Source organism: Oncorhynchus tshawytscha, linkage group LG07 (genome assembly GCF_018296145.1).
Source record: "Oncorhynchus tshawytscha isolate Ot180627B linkage group LG07, Otsh_v2.0, whole genome shotgun sequence".
In the NCBI taxonomy this organism is placed as follows: domain Eukaryota; kingdom Metazoa; phylum Chordata; class Actinopteri; order Salmoniformes; family Salmonidae; genus Oncorhynchus; species Oncorhynchus tshawytscha.
The window spans coordinates 52,404,078-52,423,567 of NC_056435.1; the positions used below are offsets into that span (position 1 = coordinate 52,404,078).

Here is a 19,490-nt window from a genome sequence, read left to right on the forward strand (position 1 = left end):
GTGGCACTCTTGTTATTAAGTTACCGCGTGCTGTTTTACAAACTTACTCTGTGCAAACCAACAGACCACATACACAAAACACGTACATTCAGTTAAGGGTGCTTTAAAGCACAAATAATCTTGCCCTAACATGACAGGGCACTTGTATAATTTAGTAAGAAATAAAAATGTGGATGTGTTGAGTACCCTTTGGTTGGCCAGGCCTACATGTCAAATTAGCAATCAAGGAAAGGGCTAGTTTTTTTTTTTTAAGCATTGAAAGTGTGAAAATTATCAGCATTCATCGCTCTGCTTTGGAATGATAACAATTAGCTGACCATACAGAATGCCTGATATGAAATGACTCACTCATAAAAGACAAGCAGCCGTTTACATTTTATCTAAATACATATACATTATTTTCATAGCCAAAAGAGACATTGTCAAATACAGTAATGGTTTTAAGAAATTATTTATTACATTTCGAAATAGTTTAGCAAGGCATTAGTGATGGGCACTATATAATCAACCCTACGAAGAACTCGTTCCGAACTAAGCGGTGATGAACGCAAATTCGCTGCTGCGACGAAACATATACAAGTCTACTTCGACAATATAAGACGCCAGTATAGTTTTGGATTTGTGTTCGTAGAAATATCACGGGCGTTGGCTCTTTGTTGAAAAAACGACCCTAGTTAATTGTAAGAAAAACGTGCACTTATTGGAAGGCTTTATCCCCAGCTAGCTAGCTGGCTAACTAGCCGTAGAGCTAGGTTAGCTAGCTAACATCTTTTGGCTTCATACGTTTTCTGAACAGAATTGTAAGTGAATGGGTACCTTTTTACATAAGTATCTGCAACTTTAAGAGTGATTTATGTTGGTGGGTTTGTTAACGTTACTTGACTGTGCTCGGCATTTATTAATTGAATTTGTGGTTAACGCGTTAGTTGGGTAACTTGGCTATCAAATTATCCCACAACAAGTCGGCGTCCAGGCTAGCGTGCTCAACTAAACAAAGTTTTGGCCTTTAAGTATGATAACTAGTTGGCCAACTACATAACGTTAGTTAGCTACCAAGTAAACCAAACACGACGCCAATGGTCGTAACTTCAAACTAGATAGGTAGCTAGCTAATTGTTAGCCTTTCATTGAATATTTGACGCCGGTTGTCTTAGTATCAGCGTATTCATGTCATCTGCCAGTACACCTTCTTTCAATTAGCTAGCTAACGGTAGTTACACATTTTAGTGATTCAGCTTGACCCTTAGTAATTTAGATGGCTACTTCCAGTTGATTGACTGCGTGTCAGCTTTCAATTATTTAGCTTGCTAACAAATGATCGCCAATTTCCTATAGCATGCGAATGTTAGTTGGCTACCTAATTGCCATCATTAACTAACTTGGTGACGTTAATCGCCACTTCGCTATGCCGCTCAGGTATGGATGGCTGACTTGTTGCCAGACCAGTTTAGTTTTTAAATTTCGTCTTGTCTGCTTTTAACTCCAGGCCACGTCGGAGACCTCGTGTTAATGTGCTAAGAAAGGCGATGTATTTCTCGAATGTAGCTAGTAGTGATATAGGCTTGATCTTTGCGTGTTGATATTTACTATTTTCTTGTAATTACTACGCAACCTACTTTTAAAATAATGCCAGAATGATGTTTGAATATCTAGTCTTTATTCAGACTTTTCAGTGTCTTCCTCACCAATATAGAATTCACTTTCAGGGTTATGAATTTATTACTTTTGGTAGATATAGTAGGCCTGTATGGGTTATTTCATAATAGTATCATTCTTTAACAGGTATACTACTAAGATCTTAAAACAGAAGTTATATATTGGTTTGGCCCCCTGACGGAGTCATGGAAAGGGATGCTTGTGTAGAGGTGCAGGAGAATGGTGACATCGAGTTGGTCAAGGAATCAACTGGACCTTCCCCTTACAGATATACCAAGGTATTTTGGCGATGCATGGCTAATATAAATAGATGGCTGCGCACCTAGCAGCACAACTTTGTGGGTTAACATAATTTGTCTTCTTACAGGGGGAGCTTTTGGAGATAAAATATTTCCCAATCTCTAATGAAAGGCCAGACTGTCTTTTGGAAAAATTTGACAGGTGAGTGTTTTTTAGATTGTCACACTTTGGACTAATTTGAACCAAACACTTGTAGTTCTATGCCAACTCTTGAGTTGTTCCCTCTGGTTTAACTGTTGTGTTTTTTTGGGGTGGGGGGTGTCCAGTGATGGTGTGTGGGACCCTGAGAAGTGGCATGCTTCGCTGTACCCCACCTCGGCGTGCAGCTCTCCTGTGGATGGATATAAGAAGGACTTTGTGGATGATAGGATCCCTCTGAAACGTAGAATTGCAGGTAAATGAGTAATGTAGTATCATTTTCATAGCTGATATTCAAATGACTGGCATACACATTTAAAACATACTCCATAAGGTTGAGGGCTTTTGAGCTCAAATTTGTACAGCTGTCCTTAGACATGCCACCTTGCTTACTCTTACTATTCTTTGTAGAATAAGCTATGACGCATTCGTGTGAATGTTGAATGTTAACTGTTTTGTGACACTGTTCTCAGATCCCCGTGAGCGACTAAAGGAGGATGACCTGGATGTGGTGCTCAGCCCACAGCGTCGTAGCTTCGGAGGGGGGTGCGTTGGCAATGCTTTGCCTGCACCCACCCGGCGCCCTGTCAGCCCCCTGGAGAATAAGGAGAATGAGAGTCTCCGGCTGGGTGTGGCGCGGCGCATCGGCAGTGGGCGCATCATGGCGGCCCGAGGGTTCGAAAGGGAGAGGGAACCCCGTGTGGAGAAGGAGCGAGACTTCAAGGATAAGAGGTTCAGGGTTAGTGTCTGTCTGCTGCTTCCTGAGCTGCATTCAATTCAAACAGAATGACCCCAAAGGGACAAATAGTTATCTGTATGTACCTACACACAAAATTGTTATTTTTTTGTGCCTCAATGGGAGGCCTACTTCCTGCAGCCTGTTAGATTTGGCGTATACCAGTTCTTCATCCCTTTCCTGCAGCGTGACTTTGGGGACAAGCGTGTGTTCAGTGAGAGGAGAAGGAATGACCTGGAGGAAGAGCCGGAGTGGTTCTCAGGGGGCCCGACCAGCCAATCAGAGACCATTGAGCTCATTGGCTTTGATGACAAGATCCTGGAGGAGGACAAGCGCAGACCCAAACGCTCCAGGAAGAGGACAGACTCTGTGAGAGAAGGCAAGTCATGCTGCATCATATCACCATTGGAGATAATGGGAGTTGGTGTCCCCCAAAGAAGTTGTCTGGTGGCTGGGTCCAATCTGGTGTGTGGGTGGTTTGAGTAAAAAATAACTCCATAAACTTTAAAATGAGTACCGGGGGGGTGGTACCTGATGCAACGTCAGATTCAATATTGTAGCTTCCATCAATGTAATTGTCTAACTTCAGTAGCCATTCAGTGATCAGTTTATCTTCAACCAGCAAGCTACCCCGATGGTCTGTTATGTGTTTATTCATTGTCGTGTTTGCATTGTGTTCAGCAGTGGAATGTAACGGTGGGCTAGCAGAGGAGCATGTAGTGAGAGATTTTCACTCTACAGCAGACCAGGAGGTCCCTCACCCAGAGGTCCTACCAGAGCAGACATCAGGAGACTTTGACTTCAATGAGTTCTTCAACCTGGAGAAGACCATGCCAGGACTGGCCTCTGTAAGTCCTGGGCAGCACTGCATGTTTACAGTGTGTGTTTGGGGGCTATAAGGTGTGCACTGTGTTATACATCAACTTTAAATATACCATGTATTGGTCTGTAGTTGGCTACACATGGTCTTCTCATACACTGGAGGTTAGTTTCATGGTGTTATCACTTGGGACTTTTCTTTGTCTATTTGGATGAATGATGGTGGTATTGTCACCCTGTCAAGGACATTGTACTTTCTAAAATATTTTCTTGCTGTATTATGATTTTTTTTTTTTTAATTGCAGTGAAAGGTTGTAAGGGACCCAACCGGTTTCTCCTCCAGTGTGGTGGTTTTGTTAGTGTTCAGTCTAATGCAAATGTAATAAACTGGAACACAATGGGCATACATCACTTATTAGAATACCTTGCAAAGGAAGCTCATTTCCCTATTTTATAGACATGGGATAGGGAAATAAAGCACAGATTCAATGAATGAAGGGTACACTACTGACAAAAAGCCTGAGTGTGCACATGGACAGAGCCCTAAATGTAAGTGTCACACCCACCCTTTAGCAGTCTACCAGCTTACCTCTGACCGGCCTCTGTCCCTATGTTGCAGATGATAGAGGATGTTCTGGGTGAGGGCCCTGTGTCGGCCAGCCGTTTCAGCCGGTGGTTCTCCAGTAACCTGAGTCCTTCAGGCAGCCGCTCTTCCAGCCTGCGCTCCACCCCCCACGAGGAGCTGGAGAGACTGGCCGGTAAGGAAGGGGCACACTTCTAGCCTGGTCCCAGATCTGTTTGCGGTCTTGCCAACTCCTGTGGTCATTAGCATGACAATGATATAGGAGTTGGCAAGACTGCACAAACTGATCTGGGACCAGGCTAGAATTCTTGAATTCATCCCTGGGGAGGTGGGACTTCATGGCCTCCTTAGTTATGCCTTCTGTTTAATTTTATTATAGAAGCATAATTGAATAACAACATCAAGTGCAATGCTTTTTTTTTTACATTGAGGACTAACACATTTGTTATGGCCACAGATTAAGCCTAATCCTGAAATAAACACAAACTTAATTTGTCTAGGCAACTGCACCCTATTGTCTAAATTTGGGAAATGATTGGTTTACCCCTCCCTCCCTCAGGGCTGGACCCCCGCTGTACATCCCCTAGCCAGGGGGGCCCTGTCCCCTACTTCACCCCCATCCAGTCAGTGGAGTGTAGGGATAAGGTGGACATCCTGGAGCTGTTACACAAGGCCAAGATAGACTTGAAACCCCTCCTCTCCAGCCTCAATGTTAACAAGCAACGGCTACAGCAGAGCAGTGAGTCATCCTTTACATAACCAGTACCTAAATTCCACCATGTCAACTACATCAGCTGCAAGACTACTACAAAATTTGTCTTGTATAAAAATGGTTAGGTCTTGTGGCTAGTTCAGCATTTAAGACTAGAGTAATGGTTCGTAGGTTTTGGTGCATTGGTATGATGTGCATGTTTACATTGCCCTTCTGCCTTGTCCCCCAGCTCACTCGGGCGTAGTTCTCTCTTTGGAGGAGGTAGAGGGGGGCCTGAAGGAGCTGAAGGTGGGCTCGGAACTGCACTACCAGATGCCACGAAAGGCCCATCAGCAGCAGGGAAGTGGCGGAGGCAGCACCAGCAGTGGCACACCCTTCATGGCTGAGCACCTGGAGCGGGCTCTAACAGGCGGTGTAGGCCCCAGTGCAGGGCCCCCGTGTTCACGGGCCAGAGACCCTGACATGTCCGCCTTTAACAAGTTGGTCAGCAGCATGAAGGCAAGTGGAACACTGCCCAGCCACCCCAAAGAAAACCAAGTGAACAGCAACGTAAGTGTGCCGCTCTCGGCTAATCTTTAAAAAGCACTGACTGTCCTGTTGGTATGCTTCCTCTCGGGTCCAGCTGGATTTTTAAGCCCTAACTGCTTTGAGCTGCTTCAGGTAACCTAGAGTCTGGTAAACTGACCCACGTATGTTTTGCTGTGAGTGTGGAAAATGATGCATGAAAGCTAACATCCTAACCATTAAATCAAAACACCAAAGTCAGTACGTCTGGAAAAGTGATGGGTATAAATTTGTAAAGGAAAGTTCGAAGACTTCCTCTTTCGAGGGGTGTTCTGGATTCACCTGAACCTCGATGCAGTAACATGACAATCAAAGGATTGCATACAGATTTTCTTTACATTAACCCTTAATCCAGTAGAATTTGATATGAAGTATAATGTTATCACTGTCCTGTTAGTTTTGTACCCTGGTGAATGTCTGTCACTTTGATCTATGGACATGGCGGTATATCTACATTCACGACTTTCATTGCCTCTGGCTGAGACACTTTGCTCTTCTCCATCCCAATGGGAAACTGTTCAGATCGGACGATCAATTGTTGCTTTTTGTAACAAATGGGTTAATCTGTCGTGACCATGTTAGAATTGTTATGTCAAATGTTATAGGGTGGGTTGCACCAACATGGAATATCTATTAAACTGGGTTATAACAAGTTTTAGCTATTCATCTTGTTGCACCACATTTTAAATTAAATCATTCCTATAATCTAAGTTAAATTTTCACTTTAAACCTAGATACATTTTAAGCCTGTTGTTCAATGAATTTTAAAAAAAAAATTATATATATATATATATAACACTTAGATTGGAGATTATTTCTCAACTGCCACTTGAAGTGGTTTAACTGATTTAAAATGGCAGCATATCTACTGTGGAGAGACTAAAACGAGTTCCTCAGAGAATAGACCAGTCAAATCCCGTTGCGTTTTAGGATAATTAACTAATTATTCAGTGGGCTATTTATGTGCCCATTTTGTACAATTGAATTGGGTTTTATATTTCCAGCCTTGGTACGAATGATGTTATGCAACATGCTGTAACGGGCCTGATAACGCTAACATATTAGTGAAGTAGCATTAATGTTAGTTTTAACGTGCGTTATTTATGCTTACTAAATATTGGGTCAAATTGTCCATCATAGGGGTTATGGTGGCAGGTTATCCTAGTGGTTAGAGCATTGGACTAGTAACCGGAAGGCTGCAAGTTCAAACCCCTGAGCTGACGCGGTACAAATCTGTCTTTCTGCCCCTGAACAGGCTGTTAACCCACTGTTCCTAGGCAGTCATTGAAAATAAGAATTTGTTCTTAACGGACTTGCCTAGTTAAACAGGTTTTTTTTTAAATGGAGAGGGGGGAACTGCTGGGGAATCCTCTCGCATATCTTCTGGGTGATAGGATCAATTCCCTTGGACGGGGGCCCCCCTCCGGCTCCGGTCTGAAATAGCCCCCGCCTTTCCTTTGCCGTGTCCTTTCTGGATTTGCTTTTGTGTTTTTCCAGCACGCTTTAATTTGATTTGGGTCCCTCTTCCCTTTAGTCCATGTCAATCCATTTACATTAGTCATATTAAATGGCCCAGGTGTCTTACTACTTTTTGGCAGTCGTGTTGGCTGTCTTTTTATCCTCCAGTACATTACTAAATTCCTCCATCAGCTCCGGCCATATTTTCAATTCTTTCATAAGCAGAGAAATTTGAATTTTGACTTGCCATGATCAGGTGGCTAGTGGACAAATAAATAGCGTTAATGTCAAATTGTACGCTAGCTAGCTTGGTTTATAAACTAGCTAGCTACAGTAGCTAACAAATTAGTTTTCTGTCTAGTACTGGCCAATAACAGATTTTATTTCAAATCAGCCAACCCATGAGAACCTTTTACGATAGTTGCAGTTGTTCTAACATAAAACAACAATGTTATCAAGGAACAGCAACTTTGTGGCCTCGTTTGGCAAGTTGGCTAGCTACTTAGTTTCAATTCACGAAATTCCTCATATTGGTGTAACATGTCACTAATCATTAGTTTAAAACTGTTAGTCATAGATTTACTGATCCATATTTAAAATGAGGTGGTGCAACACCTCTAATCATAAACCTAGATTAGCTCTAATCCTAGATTAATTTTAACCATGTTGATGCAACCCACCCATAATGTCTATACGTAACAATCTGTTTTCCATTGGATGACCTCAGTCATTTCTAGTATTTTGATGTTAAAATGGGATGTGTAACACAAACTAACCAAAGCATATGTTGGCTTCTCAAATGACTGCCTCGCCTGGTTCACCAACTACTTCTCAGTTCAGTGTGTCAAATCGGAGGGCCTGTTGTCCGGACCTCTGGCAGTCTCTATGGGGGTGCCACAGGGTTCAATTCTGGGACCGACTTTCTTCTCTGTATATATCAACAATTTCTCTCTTGCTGCTGGTGTTTCTCTGATCCACATCTATGCAGACGACACCATTCTGTATACATCTGGCCCCTCTTTGGACACTATTAACCAACCTCCAAACGAGCTTCAATGCCATAACACTCCTTCCGTTGCCTCCAACTGCTCTTAAAAACAAGTGAAACTAAATGCATGCTCTTCACCTGATCGCTGCCCACACCCTCCCTCACAGCATCACTACCCTGGATGGTTCTGACTTAGAATATGTGGGCATCTATAAATACCTAGGTGTCTGGTTAGACTGTAAACGCTCCTTCCAGACTCACATTAAGCATCTCCAATCCAAAATTAAATCTAGAATCGGATTACTGTTTCGCAACAAAGCCTCCTTCACTCATTGGCTGTACACAGCCAATCTGTAAATTGCACACCTGACTACCTCATCCCCATATTATTACCTACGCTCTTGCTCTTTTGCACCCCAGTATCTACTTGCACATCTATCACTCCAGTATTAATGCTATATTGTAGTTAATTTTGCCTCTAGTGCCAACTTCTTGCCTACCTCTACTCTTCTACATTTGCACACAATGTACATAGAATAATCTATTTTTATTTTCTTTTGTGTTATTGACTATTTGTTTAACTGTTTTTGTCACTTTGCTTTCTTGGCCAGGTCAGTTGTAAATGACAACGTGTTCTGAACTGGCCTACCTGGTTAAATAAAGGTCAAATAAATAAAATCAAAATGTATGCATCAGAAAATGCCCAGTGGGATGGATTAAGTGTGTCCACTACCAAGACGGCTGTCTGATTGCACCACCTTCCACCCCATTTACAGCTCAATCAGCCCTCGAACCCTGCTGTAGTGCCCCTGCCTGAAGCCACAGTGCCTGCCCAACAGCACAAGAACATATTCCAGGTGTGGGGTTTGGGACTACCTTGCATGTGGGATTTTGATAGTAAGCTGTAGCATGAAAGGATGGCATTATTTTGTTTGTTTAGGAATGGAGGACTCCCTGATTAGTGCTTATTTTATATCTGTGTTGGTCCTGTCTGAGCAGTGTGTGTAAAACTGTTACAGGAGCTTCTGGGTGCACAGGGACCTCCTTGTAGAGGCTCCCCTTCACTCCTCCACAGCCTGCTGGGCAGCCCCAACGCCCCTCCACACCCTGGTCCTCAACACAGCCTGCTACAGCACAGGGGGCCCTCGCCTCCACTCTTCACACAGAGGGCTCCCTCTCCTGACTACTTCCATGGACGCATGCATTCTCCTGCCGGTAGAGATTACTCTGTGGAAGCTAAGACTAGGTTGTGTTCATTAGGGCACACCGTAGAAAACAAATGTTCAGAGTCTACCCTGCCCCTGTTTTTGGAAATTTTCTTCCATTTTGTGCCTAATAACTACAGTGTAATTGAGTGACTGCTTTTGTCTTGTGACCTTTTCAGGTTACCCTGTTGGTCCACAGCCCATGATTGGGGAGCAGTTCCCAGAGATCCATAGATCCTTCAGCCCTGGTCCTGGACCCACCCTACAACAGCAACAACAGGTCAGAGATACTCTTGTCTATCAAATTGCCCAATGATGGGTCGGGCCAGGACGATACCAGTATCTCGAAATGCAGTTAACTTCTTTAGGGAAAACAACCCTAATATTTGTAACACTATCATCCATTTTATTTTCAAAGATATAGGACACTATTTTACATACAACAGGTTTTAAAGGGCCTAAAGTCGGCTTTGTGTTTTCCTTTTTGTCATGGAAAAATTGTGATACTGGTATCATCCCGGCCCTAATTTTGGGACAGTAATACTTTTCTGAAGTAGGGCTGGGCGACATATCAAATTTGTTTTAGTGAAAAATTCCAAATGCCTGTATCGCAAGAATCAAGGTTTTTATGAACGTTTATGTCCACTTGTTCTCATGGCTTGTGTACTGTGTCCCTTTCCACACATACACTAAGCCCCTCTCTGCCACTCACAACAACAAATATTAAAGATTAATACTTCCTCACTGACAACAAGTAGTTTCAACTTGCAGTTTGAGGTTTGGTCAAACAGACTTGTTCATATAGACACCAAAACAACATTGAGCCATTTATTTTACTGTAATCTATATTTTTATGTCTCAACTGAGAGCATACCCTACTAAAACTGGAGTATTAATGAAAAGGGTTTCTAGAAAATTAATACTAACTATTCACCGCTACGCATCGGTTCCCGATTCCAATGTTTAAGATTGGACTGTACCGGTGCGCATACTCCAAACTGATCTAAATGTAGCAAGCATCGATCAGAAAATCCATTCAAACATTGGGAATCGCCAATTCACTTTAAAAATGTTGCTCAAATCACTTTCTTCTATCTGAAAGTGATAGTGTTGTGGCTAGATTAGGGGCCTACAGTACAGACTGCTCCAGCAGCAGATTTTTATTTAGAATAGAAAATTAAATGAACGTGTTTATGCAACATCTTAGTATATCGAAACCTATCACTTCGATTTGTTCTCGAATCGCACTGAATCCTTTCAGACTAAAATGTACCGTTCCTGTATCGGAGCCCTTCTATCTAGATCAGCGGAGGCTGGTGGGTGGAGCTGTAGGAGGATGAGCTCTTTGTAATGAATGGAATCTAATGTGGCTTCTGTATGTTTGACACAGTTCCATTAGAATGAGCCTGTCTTATATCTCCTCCCACCAGCCTTTCCTGCTCTAGATGCATATCGAATAGTCTTTAAAATGGAAAGATTCACATCCCTATCAGTTTGACTCGAGCAGCGTTTTCCACGTACTGTTACGTGCTAGCTGTAGTCTGTTTTTATAAATGTGCATTGAGTAGGGCTGGTGACGGTATTATCGGCAGTCATGAGTCAGGACCGCAGTAAAATTCTACGTGACCATTGAGTCACAGTAATCTCTTATGCACTCTGGACATACATTGGTAGTTCCCAACTCTCTAATGACCTGCTACTCAGGGCTGTATAGACCATCTGACATATACAATTGAAAATCGCATGAAACCCTTATCAAAGCAATATGTATGTTTAGAACGCCCATCATTGTGATCAATTTGAACAAAGAAATTTAACAGGAGTTTGAAACTGGAAAACATGGTCGTTGGATGTTTCGAAGCCTAACATTACGAAATAGACCGTGCGTTCGCATTCATTCTAAACAACCTCAAGCATACTAGTTTATGCACATGCGTAGGCCTGTGAGCCCAAGCCCCCCCAAAAAGACTGAATTAAAGTGATTGTGCCATTATACAATACATAGCCTACCGCATATTACGCATGGCAGAAAAACATAATGTATTTTTAAGATTTCATTGTTACATTGGTCTAGCATATCCTAATTTGTTCAATATGCGTTTTCGCCTTTGACTGCTTACTGGATGGACTGCTTACCTAATGCTACGCTCCGAACTTTCTATCCATTAGTATAGAAGAGAACTTCTAGGCCTAGGTGATGCTGTTGGTTCATTTCTTGTTCAGGGCAGCTAACGTAGGTAGATGTCAATGACGGCACAAAAATATAGCGATACATGTGCAACACAGCATTCCTAACCTAGCCCACAATGTCTGCTGTGTGGATCGAGTGGTCATTTGAAGGAGTAAAAGCATTTCAGTAAGATGGCGAAATCCATTAATGCAGAGATAATGGAGTTCCTTGCCCTTGACAAGCAAATCGCCTGTCGTGGTTGACGTTCGTTTTCGTTGACTGGTCGCGCACCGGTACACACTAAGTAGATGCTATTTTTCAAATGTTGCCCTACCGGAGATGCATAGTATTGTTGAAACGCACATCCATGAGCTACTTGCTATGGGCGTCACTGCTATTAGCTTCATGACTGACATTAGGACAAGCGAATTCTGCCCCATGAGCATGCCGAGTCCGACAGCACAGTGGGTCGACAAGGATTTGGTTATGAAGAAAGCCGTATTGCTTTCTCAAGAATGTGCTGGTTCTCTTGCTGCTGAGGATGTTTGAAACATGAACGCGCTCCATTCAAACAATTGACTCGCGAAATTAACAAAACTGCGTCTGCTGCAGACGTCATGGCATTAACGCTGGCTCAACAAAACCTGACAGTCTGTGTTGGCATAACTTGGAAAGGTTCTCGCTGAGCCGCTACTGTGTCGCCACCATGCTCGACGCTAGGTACAAGAACCACTACTTCGATGCAGACAAACAGGGTTTACATGCAAAATTAGATGCAGGTGGAAATGGACAGTGCGCACAGAGGGAGAGGCCATGGATAGACTGAGCTGCGCGAAATCCTGGTTGAGACTGAACAAATTAACCATGAAACAGCACAGCAAGTAAGTGAAACGTTTACTGGTAATGGGGACATGCGTAAATGCTTACAAAATAGCTCGTTGGTGTGTGGCAACTATTTAACTGTACTAGAATGCTTAAGGCTGCTAAAAAAAAATTGGCAAGGAATAGTGCTTACGGTCAAATTTCATATCGGTGCATCTCCATCTTTCTTTCCTTCCTCCAGCACGCAGAGAGGGGGCCTGTCAACAGTTTAATGAAATGTTTTGTTGTGAGAACCATGTTACTATCAATGTAAGCAAACAGATTTCACATGGTTTCCCAAATTAAGCACTGGGTAAATGCAGGAACCAGGTTGGAGAGCCAATGGCATGCAGAATATCACCTGTAGCGCAGCGAGAGTCTGCATGCGCCTCAAACGGTTGATGCTGTGGAGTGAAATAACCAGAGTAGCCTGAAACTAACCCGCAGGAAAGCGGCTTCCATTTTTATTATTGGAGTGCGTGTTTATTTAGAGTTTTTCCCTATTCCTTCCCACTTTATAATGGGCCATTCTAAATCTAAACTTATTTTTAGTAAATACAAGATTAACATTTAGAATGGTGAAAATGCTTACTTGATGAAACAGCTGTGCAGTCTGAGGCAAAGAACGGAGTGTAAGCTTTTTTTTGCTACTTTCTCAAATCTATAGCCTATCATGCAGCCTAAAGATTGTCTTATACATTCTAAGTATTGTGTTTTAATTTCTATGTCACAACTAACGTAGCCAACTAACTCTAAATCTAGCTTATAGGCCCTGTTTCAAATGATCACTTTTACACTCAACCTAGCCACTTCATATGCACACGTGCTGGAAGGGGGAAAAGTATCCTTCATATTTTATTTGGGTAGATTGAATTATATTTTCCTTTGTATTAAATAATGGCATGAGACTTGTGTATCTTGTCTGCTAAATGAACAAGCCTATGGCATATAACATTCTGTTCTTCTGAAATTAATGTTTGTTTCTTTAGACATGCCTAAAATAAATAATGGATTTATTCTGACTGTATATGAAATGATTTTTTTTTTTTTAAAGTAATATTCCCAAGGCACGCATCAGGGCTTCTATGCATGGCGGCCTGGAGATGCTAAGTGTGTTTATTAATGGCCAATTTCGGTGAGACGGGCAGTCTTTTGTATGACAACAGCCGGCTGACAATTTCATGACCGCCCTAGCAATGAGCATAAAAATAACCATTTGTATAAGGAATTGCCAACTCATTTTGAGAAACGAGCATCTTTTCCAGGTAGGTTACTTGATTTCAATATCTAAAAGTGGACAGGTTAGCATGCTGCTCAGTTGGAAACGTACAGGACACTTTAAACTGTACTACCTAGGGATGTTAACGGTTTGTCGCTGAAAATTGTGCATTTAGTGTTCAGACCCCTTGATTTTTCCACATTTTGTTACATCTTTATTCTAAAATGGATTAAATTATTTTTGTCAACAGTCTACACAATACCCCATAACAGAGCAAAAACATGTTTTATTTGTTTGCATATTAAACTTGTAATTGCGCTCCGGTGCGTCCTGTTTCCATTGAACATCCTTGATGTTTCTACAACTTTATTGGCATCCACCTGTGGTAAATTCAATTGCTTGGACATGATTTGGAAAGGCACATGTCTATATACGGTCCCACAGTTGACAGTGCATGTCAGATTAAAAACCAAGTCATTAAGTCGCAGGAATTGTCTGTTGCTCTGACAGGATTATGTTGAGGCCCAGATCAGGGGAATGGTAACAAAACATTTCTGCAGCATTGAAGGTCCCCAAGAACACAGTGGCCTCCATAATTCTTAAATAGAAGTTTAGATCCTCCTAGAGCTGGCTGCCTGGCCAAACTGAGCAATTGGGGGTGAAGGGCCTTGGTCAGGGAGGTGCCCAAGAACCTGATGGTCAAACTGACAACGCTCCAGAGTTCTTCTGTGACGATGGGAGAACCTTCCAGAAGGACAACCATCTCTGCAGCACTCCACCAATCAGGCCTTTATGGTGGAGTTGCCAGACAGAGTCCAGTCCTCAGAATGCACATGACAGCCTGCATAAAGACTCTCAGACCGAAACCAAGATTGAAATATTTTTTTGCCTGAATGCCAAGTGTCCTGTCTAGAGGAAACCTGGCTCCATCTCTATGGTGAAGCGTGGTGGCAGCATAATGCTGTGGGGATGTTTTTCAGTGGCAGGCATTGGGAGAAGTTGCTTCGTGGCAGTTTGGAGCTCTTTAGTGAGCATTGCAGCCATGGACAGACAACTTTTACGCGCTTCAGCACTCGGTGGTCCCGTTCTGTGAGCTGTTATTGCTCCTAGATATTTCTACTTCACAATAACAGCACTTACAGTTGACCGAGGCAGCTTGAGCAGGCCAGAAATTTGACGAACGGACTAGTTGGAAAGGTGGTATCCTATGACTGCCACTGACAGTCACTAAGCTCTTCAGTAAGGCTGTTCTATTGCCAGTGTTTGTCTATGGAGATTGCATGGCTGTGTGCTCAATTTTATTTAGGGATCTTTATTTTTTACACCCAACAGCGAGTATGGCTGAATCCAGTAATTTGAAGGGGTGTCCACTTATGTACGTATTTGGATTTACATGTGTGGTTCTCCCACTATGACTCGGGAAAACATGGAGTTTATTAGGCTACAGATTTAAATGTTATGATGAACCTCACAAGTTGGTGAAAGTGCACAGTGAGTGATCCTTCCCGATAAGTATTGAGGGTCTTATTCTGGTGACATGATTGATCAATGGCTGCCGTTTTAGACAAATGATTGCACCTATCCATAAACTCATGTAGGCTAGTGTACCTGCACTAGATCTGCAAGCTGTTGGGTGGCATGTACATGCGAAGACCAGAGTGGGCACATTTGCTATTTAACTCCCACTATCGGGAGTTGAAAATGCGATGGAAACATTGAACTTACATGAAGTGTTAAGTACCTTTTTGGGGGGGCACTGTCATCACGCATGGCTTTTTATCCACAAGTCAGTATGGTGGAACCACTGGTGTGGAAAAATGTTTTTATTTTACATATTTCAGAATTTTCATATCTGTCACAAATTGTATGGAAACCTAGCTATTGTCAATGAAGATATGCCAACGGCAACCTTTTTAGATGAGTGTAAAAACTGGTGGTAGATGAATGCTTTCTTCTCTGGCTCCAGATGAGGGCGCTGTCCATGGCTGTTGACCAGGCTGACCGTCAGGCGCTGATCATCCAGCAAGACCTGGCTCTCCATGCCCACCACGCCTTCCAGACAGGTTACAACAAACCGCCTCCGAACAAGGCCTACCAACACAACAGGTGACTTTCACTTGTAGCTTTTAAGAAGGGATTGAATTATACAATGACTTGGTGCCCAACATTCATCTTTTGTAATTATGGGTGGCTTTTTTTTTTTTTTTTAATAGGGGTTTCGATCCCTCCTGTAATTCCAAACTTGGTTTCAGGTATCAATTGTGTACTGTGTGTGTTCTCCAGACAAACCAGGATGAACCGATCCCCTGGTCCAGGCCCTCATCCTGCAGGCAGAAACTCCCCTGGCAACACTGTCACCAGCATGGTATGTTGAAAGGTTGTCTGGGTCATATTCATTAAGCACAAAACAGACGGGTAAGGGACTACCACCGCTAATGAATGTGACCCTGTTCAATCACTCCGCTGAATCAAACCAGATAGTGGTTTCAGGAAATAAGTGCTTTTTTGTTGAACTGTCCAACTCTTCCCTTCCTATGCACAGTATATTAAATATATATCTTGAAGTATTGTAACTACAACTCAATTTTTGACCAACTGTCTGGTTTGTTGCATGTTACCTTTTTTTTAATGCCCTCGTATAACTCAAAGTAATGTAACTACTGGTTCTTGTCTGTTGTACAGCTTTCGCCATCTTTCGTGCCCACGTCTGTGATCCGTAAGATGTACGAGACAAAAGAGAAGAGTCGAGATGAGCCTGGTAGTAGTCGTCCAGACAGCAAGGAGGGTCACTCCCAAGGCCACTCTCAAGAGGGTATGTTCACATACTGCTGTTTCATGTATGTATTTAAAATGTTTTGTTAATTTAGGTTTGCATGTCCGTAATGACATTGTTTGGAGAAGGCGTTCTTGGTTAACTAGTCTCGTGTATTTTGGGCTTGTAATTTTTGCACAATAAATCAAATTAGAAAACACGTGGTAGTGAACTAGTACTCTAGTCAGGTGGATGAATACCCTTGTCGCCGCACTTAACTTGTCTGTTCCTGTCTTGTCAAATGTAGTGTTTGTGTTCCTGTGTTACAGACAGTAGCTCTCCCAGCTCCTTCCTGGATGGGATGAATGGTAGTGGTTCTCAGTCTGGAGGGGTAAAGGCCTGCTCCACCCCCCTGTCCTCCCACTCCCAGGCTCGCCAGCACGCCCAGGAGCGTCCTAGGCCAGGCTCCGCTGGGCACCACACCCCCACCCTGGTGTCCCCCAGGTCTGTCTCTCCCTTCCCCCGTCCAATCTACCCAGTACCGCTGCTATCCCATGGCCATGTGCCCATGGTGCGCCCTGCTCTGCCCCAGCTCCACCCCAGCGTGCTGCAGAGGATGCTGGCCCAGGGCATCCAGCCACAGCAGCTTGGCCCGGCTCTGATGCAGGCAGGTTAGTACAAGTCCACTCTTGATTACGTTGTATTTGTTTCAAACTGATCTACAAATCACAGTTCACAAAATAACTAGTTATTTTGTGATCAAGATTTGTAATTATGTGCGCAAACACGCTAATTGCCTTTTAAGCCAGGGGTTCTCGGTGTGGTCCTACCAGGGTTCTGTGGACAGATCTCCAAAATACAATTTAAGTGTGTTTTATAAAAAAATGTATGAATATATTATTAAACAAATTGGCTAAGGGATCTGAGAAATAAATTGAGGGGGTAATACAATTTCAGATTATTAATCTATATTTTATGTTCTTAACCCTAGGCAACATGGGTCTGGGAAGGTCACATATTGGTATCCACAGTACTCAAGCGATTATACATTTTTCAACCTATTACTACTTGTACTCTGAAGTGGATGGAAATGACTGATTGCTGAGGTGCTCATTGAAATCTTTCTTCATCCTAGGCATATTTCCACAACATGTTGACCTCTCACAGCTTCAGGGGTTGCCCTCTACCCTACTCGGACAACCCCTCTACCCCCTAGGAGCAACGGGACATCCCCTCTTACTTCCCAGAGCCAGCAATCCCATGCAACTAGCGCTCATGCAGCAGCAACTCCAGCAGCAACAGAGACCGAGTGAGTGGCATTTTCAGTTCAGTCTGTCATTGTTATTATTCAAGTTCAACAACCCCATCTTTAACCTATTTTGCGTATGTTGTACTAATGTTCATGCACAGTCTAAAAGATGCAGGGACATGAGGGTACTTAATGGATCTAGCTTTATGACATGGGTTTGCTAATGTTCCTCACTGACAAATTTCATTTTCTCTCAGTGCATCCAACAGTCCCAGGCCACCAGTCACAGAACCATGGCCCTCATCGGACAAACCACTCCCAGCAACGTGTGGGTAGCCCTCCTGGTGTGGGGGGAGCTGGCCTGGCCAAGTGGTTTGGCTCAGACGTGCTGCAGCAGCCCCTTCCTTCCATGCCTGCTAAAGTCATAAGTGTAGACGAACTCGAGTTTGGGCCCTCAGGCGTTTCATACAACCAGAATTCTGGATAAAGCAAGACTTAAATTTCCCTCTCCCTTCACCTCCCTGTTAGTGAAAATGTGGTCTTTAATTTCTAAGACCAACAGATCCTGGAGAACGAACAATACGTGTCCATGTTTTGTCTTAAACCTTGAAGTCACTGGTAGAGTATCGAGGCCTAAACTCAAAGAAAGGGAAGGATGAGTTGTGGAAGATTTCTTTTCTGCAGCTTATTTGTTTTTGGGTATTTTTTTTGCAATAAAGATGAAGTAACATGAGCCCAAAACTGTACAGACTGTGGGAATAGATATTCTTCTTCCTGTACATATTTTCTTTCTTAAGGGGAAGGTTGTATCCTGCTGTTTTTAAGTGAAAACCGCCACATATGGAGTAGCTACCAAGCGAAGCAAGGATTGTCATGTCCTAGTAGTTTTATTTCTCCTACCTTCCCCATGGATTTGAACTGCACTAAGAAAGGGGCTAATGCAAGTTCAATACCCATGTTTGATTGTGGAGTTGATCTTGAGTGTTCCCTTCAAAAGATGTCCTCCCTATGGCTGGGTCAGTCTGTGTCCCTGCCTGCCTTCTGTCTGGAGAGGTGGCTGGCGCTTACAGGAAGCCCCCAGGGGGAGCAGCAAGTGCTGGTTGTGCCTTTCGCTCTCTGATTCTCAGTTCTTCTTTCTGTGATTCCTTGCATCCTATCCAGTTGCTGTCTAAGATCCCTCCCCTCTGACATTCTTCTCCAATGTGCTTTGAAAAGGTAGAGGATCTAAGGAAAGATGTCTAAAAGAGCCCCCAGCCTATTTGTTTTTTTTACTGCAACCCTCTTGACCCCCCTTTCAGTCACTGGAAAAGAAGCACTGCTCTGAATCATGAGATATATATATATATATATATATAATTTTTTTTTTTCTTTGTGGGGTTGGTAAGGATTCAGTTTATGGTAATGTGCTATTAAGTTAAAAGCACAAATAGAATGAATAAATAATGTTTAATAAAGAATTCATAACTTGCTTTGTTTATTTGTAAGAATTGAACTAAGAGTGACTACTTAAAACCTGTGCCTTTTGAAAATGGAAGATATTGTGCTGCGTATTTGGAATAATGAGTTGCAAAGACTGGGTATCTTGGCGGGTCCGCTTTAACAAATCAGGCACAACTAAAGACTGGTATTTTCCCCAGTCTTAATGAATGTCCTTAATGGTTTGTTTACATTTTTGCATTTGGGCTGACAATGAACATGGATTTTTAGATCTTACCAAATTGGCTTTCGGTTCTCACTTTCTTTCCCTTACTCAGAACATGACACGGCTATTATTTGCATATGCAGATGGTTGTGCAATTCTCCAAAGGCATCTGAACTTTGCACAGTAGGCTTCCATTTTTCTTTTTTGGTCCACTAAAATGGAATGGGTTATAAAAACAATTCAACTATGGTTGGGTTCAACCTCTTCAAAGCATGTTTTGCCATTTATTCTAACACATGTACCGTTCTGCACGCAGGACACTCGGTAGCCTTTGGTGCCACACATTGCATGCCTCACCCAATGGTTGCGCGTAAAGTCATTGACTGACGGCTTACTAAAACACTGGTCGGCAACAGATGCTGGCTCAAGGGTGTTAAT

At 42.9% G+C, this 19,490-nt stretch overlaps 1 protein-coding gene across 3 annotated transcripts; it reads left to right on the forward strand.

Moving 5' to 3' along the window:
* Positions 1 to 488: 488 nt before the first annotated feature.
* On the forward strand, positions 489 to 18,878 carry eif4enif1 (eukaryotic translation initiation factor 4E nuclear import factor 1). Of its 3 annotated transcripts, none has more exons than XM_024427680.2 (19): positions 491 to 800; positions 1,783 to 1,934; positions 2,024 to 2,097; positions 2,223 to 2,350; positions 2,568 to 2,833; positions 3,017 to 3,209; positions 3,512 to 3,678; positions 4,269 to 4,407; positions 4,792 to 4,971; positions 5,174 to 5,493; positions 8,731 to 8,811; positions 8,974 to 9,169; positions 9,339 to 9,439; positions 15,376 to 15,515; positions 15,693 to 15,774; positions 16,092 to 16,221; positions 16,491 to 16,832; positions 17,297 to 17,470; positions 17,668 to 18,878. In XM_024427680.2, exons 2-19 carry the CDS (start codon positions 1,842 to 1,844, stop codon positions 17,895 to 17,897), a joined length of 3,036 nt encoding a protein of 1,011 aa, XP_024283448.1. In that variant the 5' UTR covers positions 491 to 800; positions 1,783 to 1,841; the 3' UTR covers positions 17,898 to 18,878. The 3 variants fall into 3 exon arrangements, with proteins under 3 accessions (XP_024283450.1, XP_024283448.1, XP_024283449.1); XM_024427681.2 differs by having other exon boundaries at positions 3,515 to 3,678; XM_024427682.2 differs by lacking the exon at positions 4,792 to 4,971 and having other exon boundaries at positions 489 to 800.
* Positions 18,879 to 19,490: the final 612 nt, after the last annotated feature.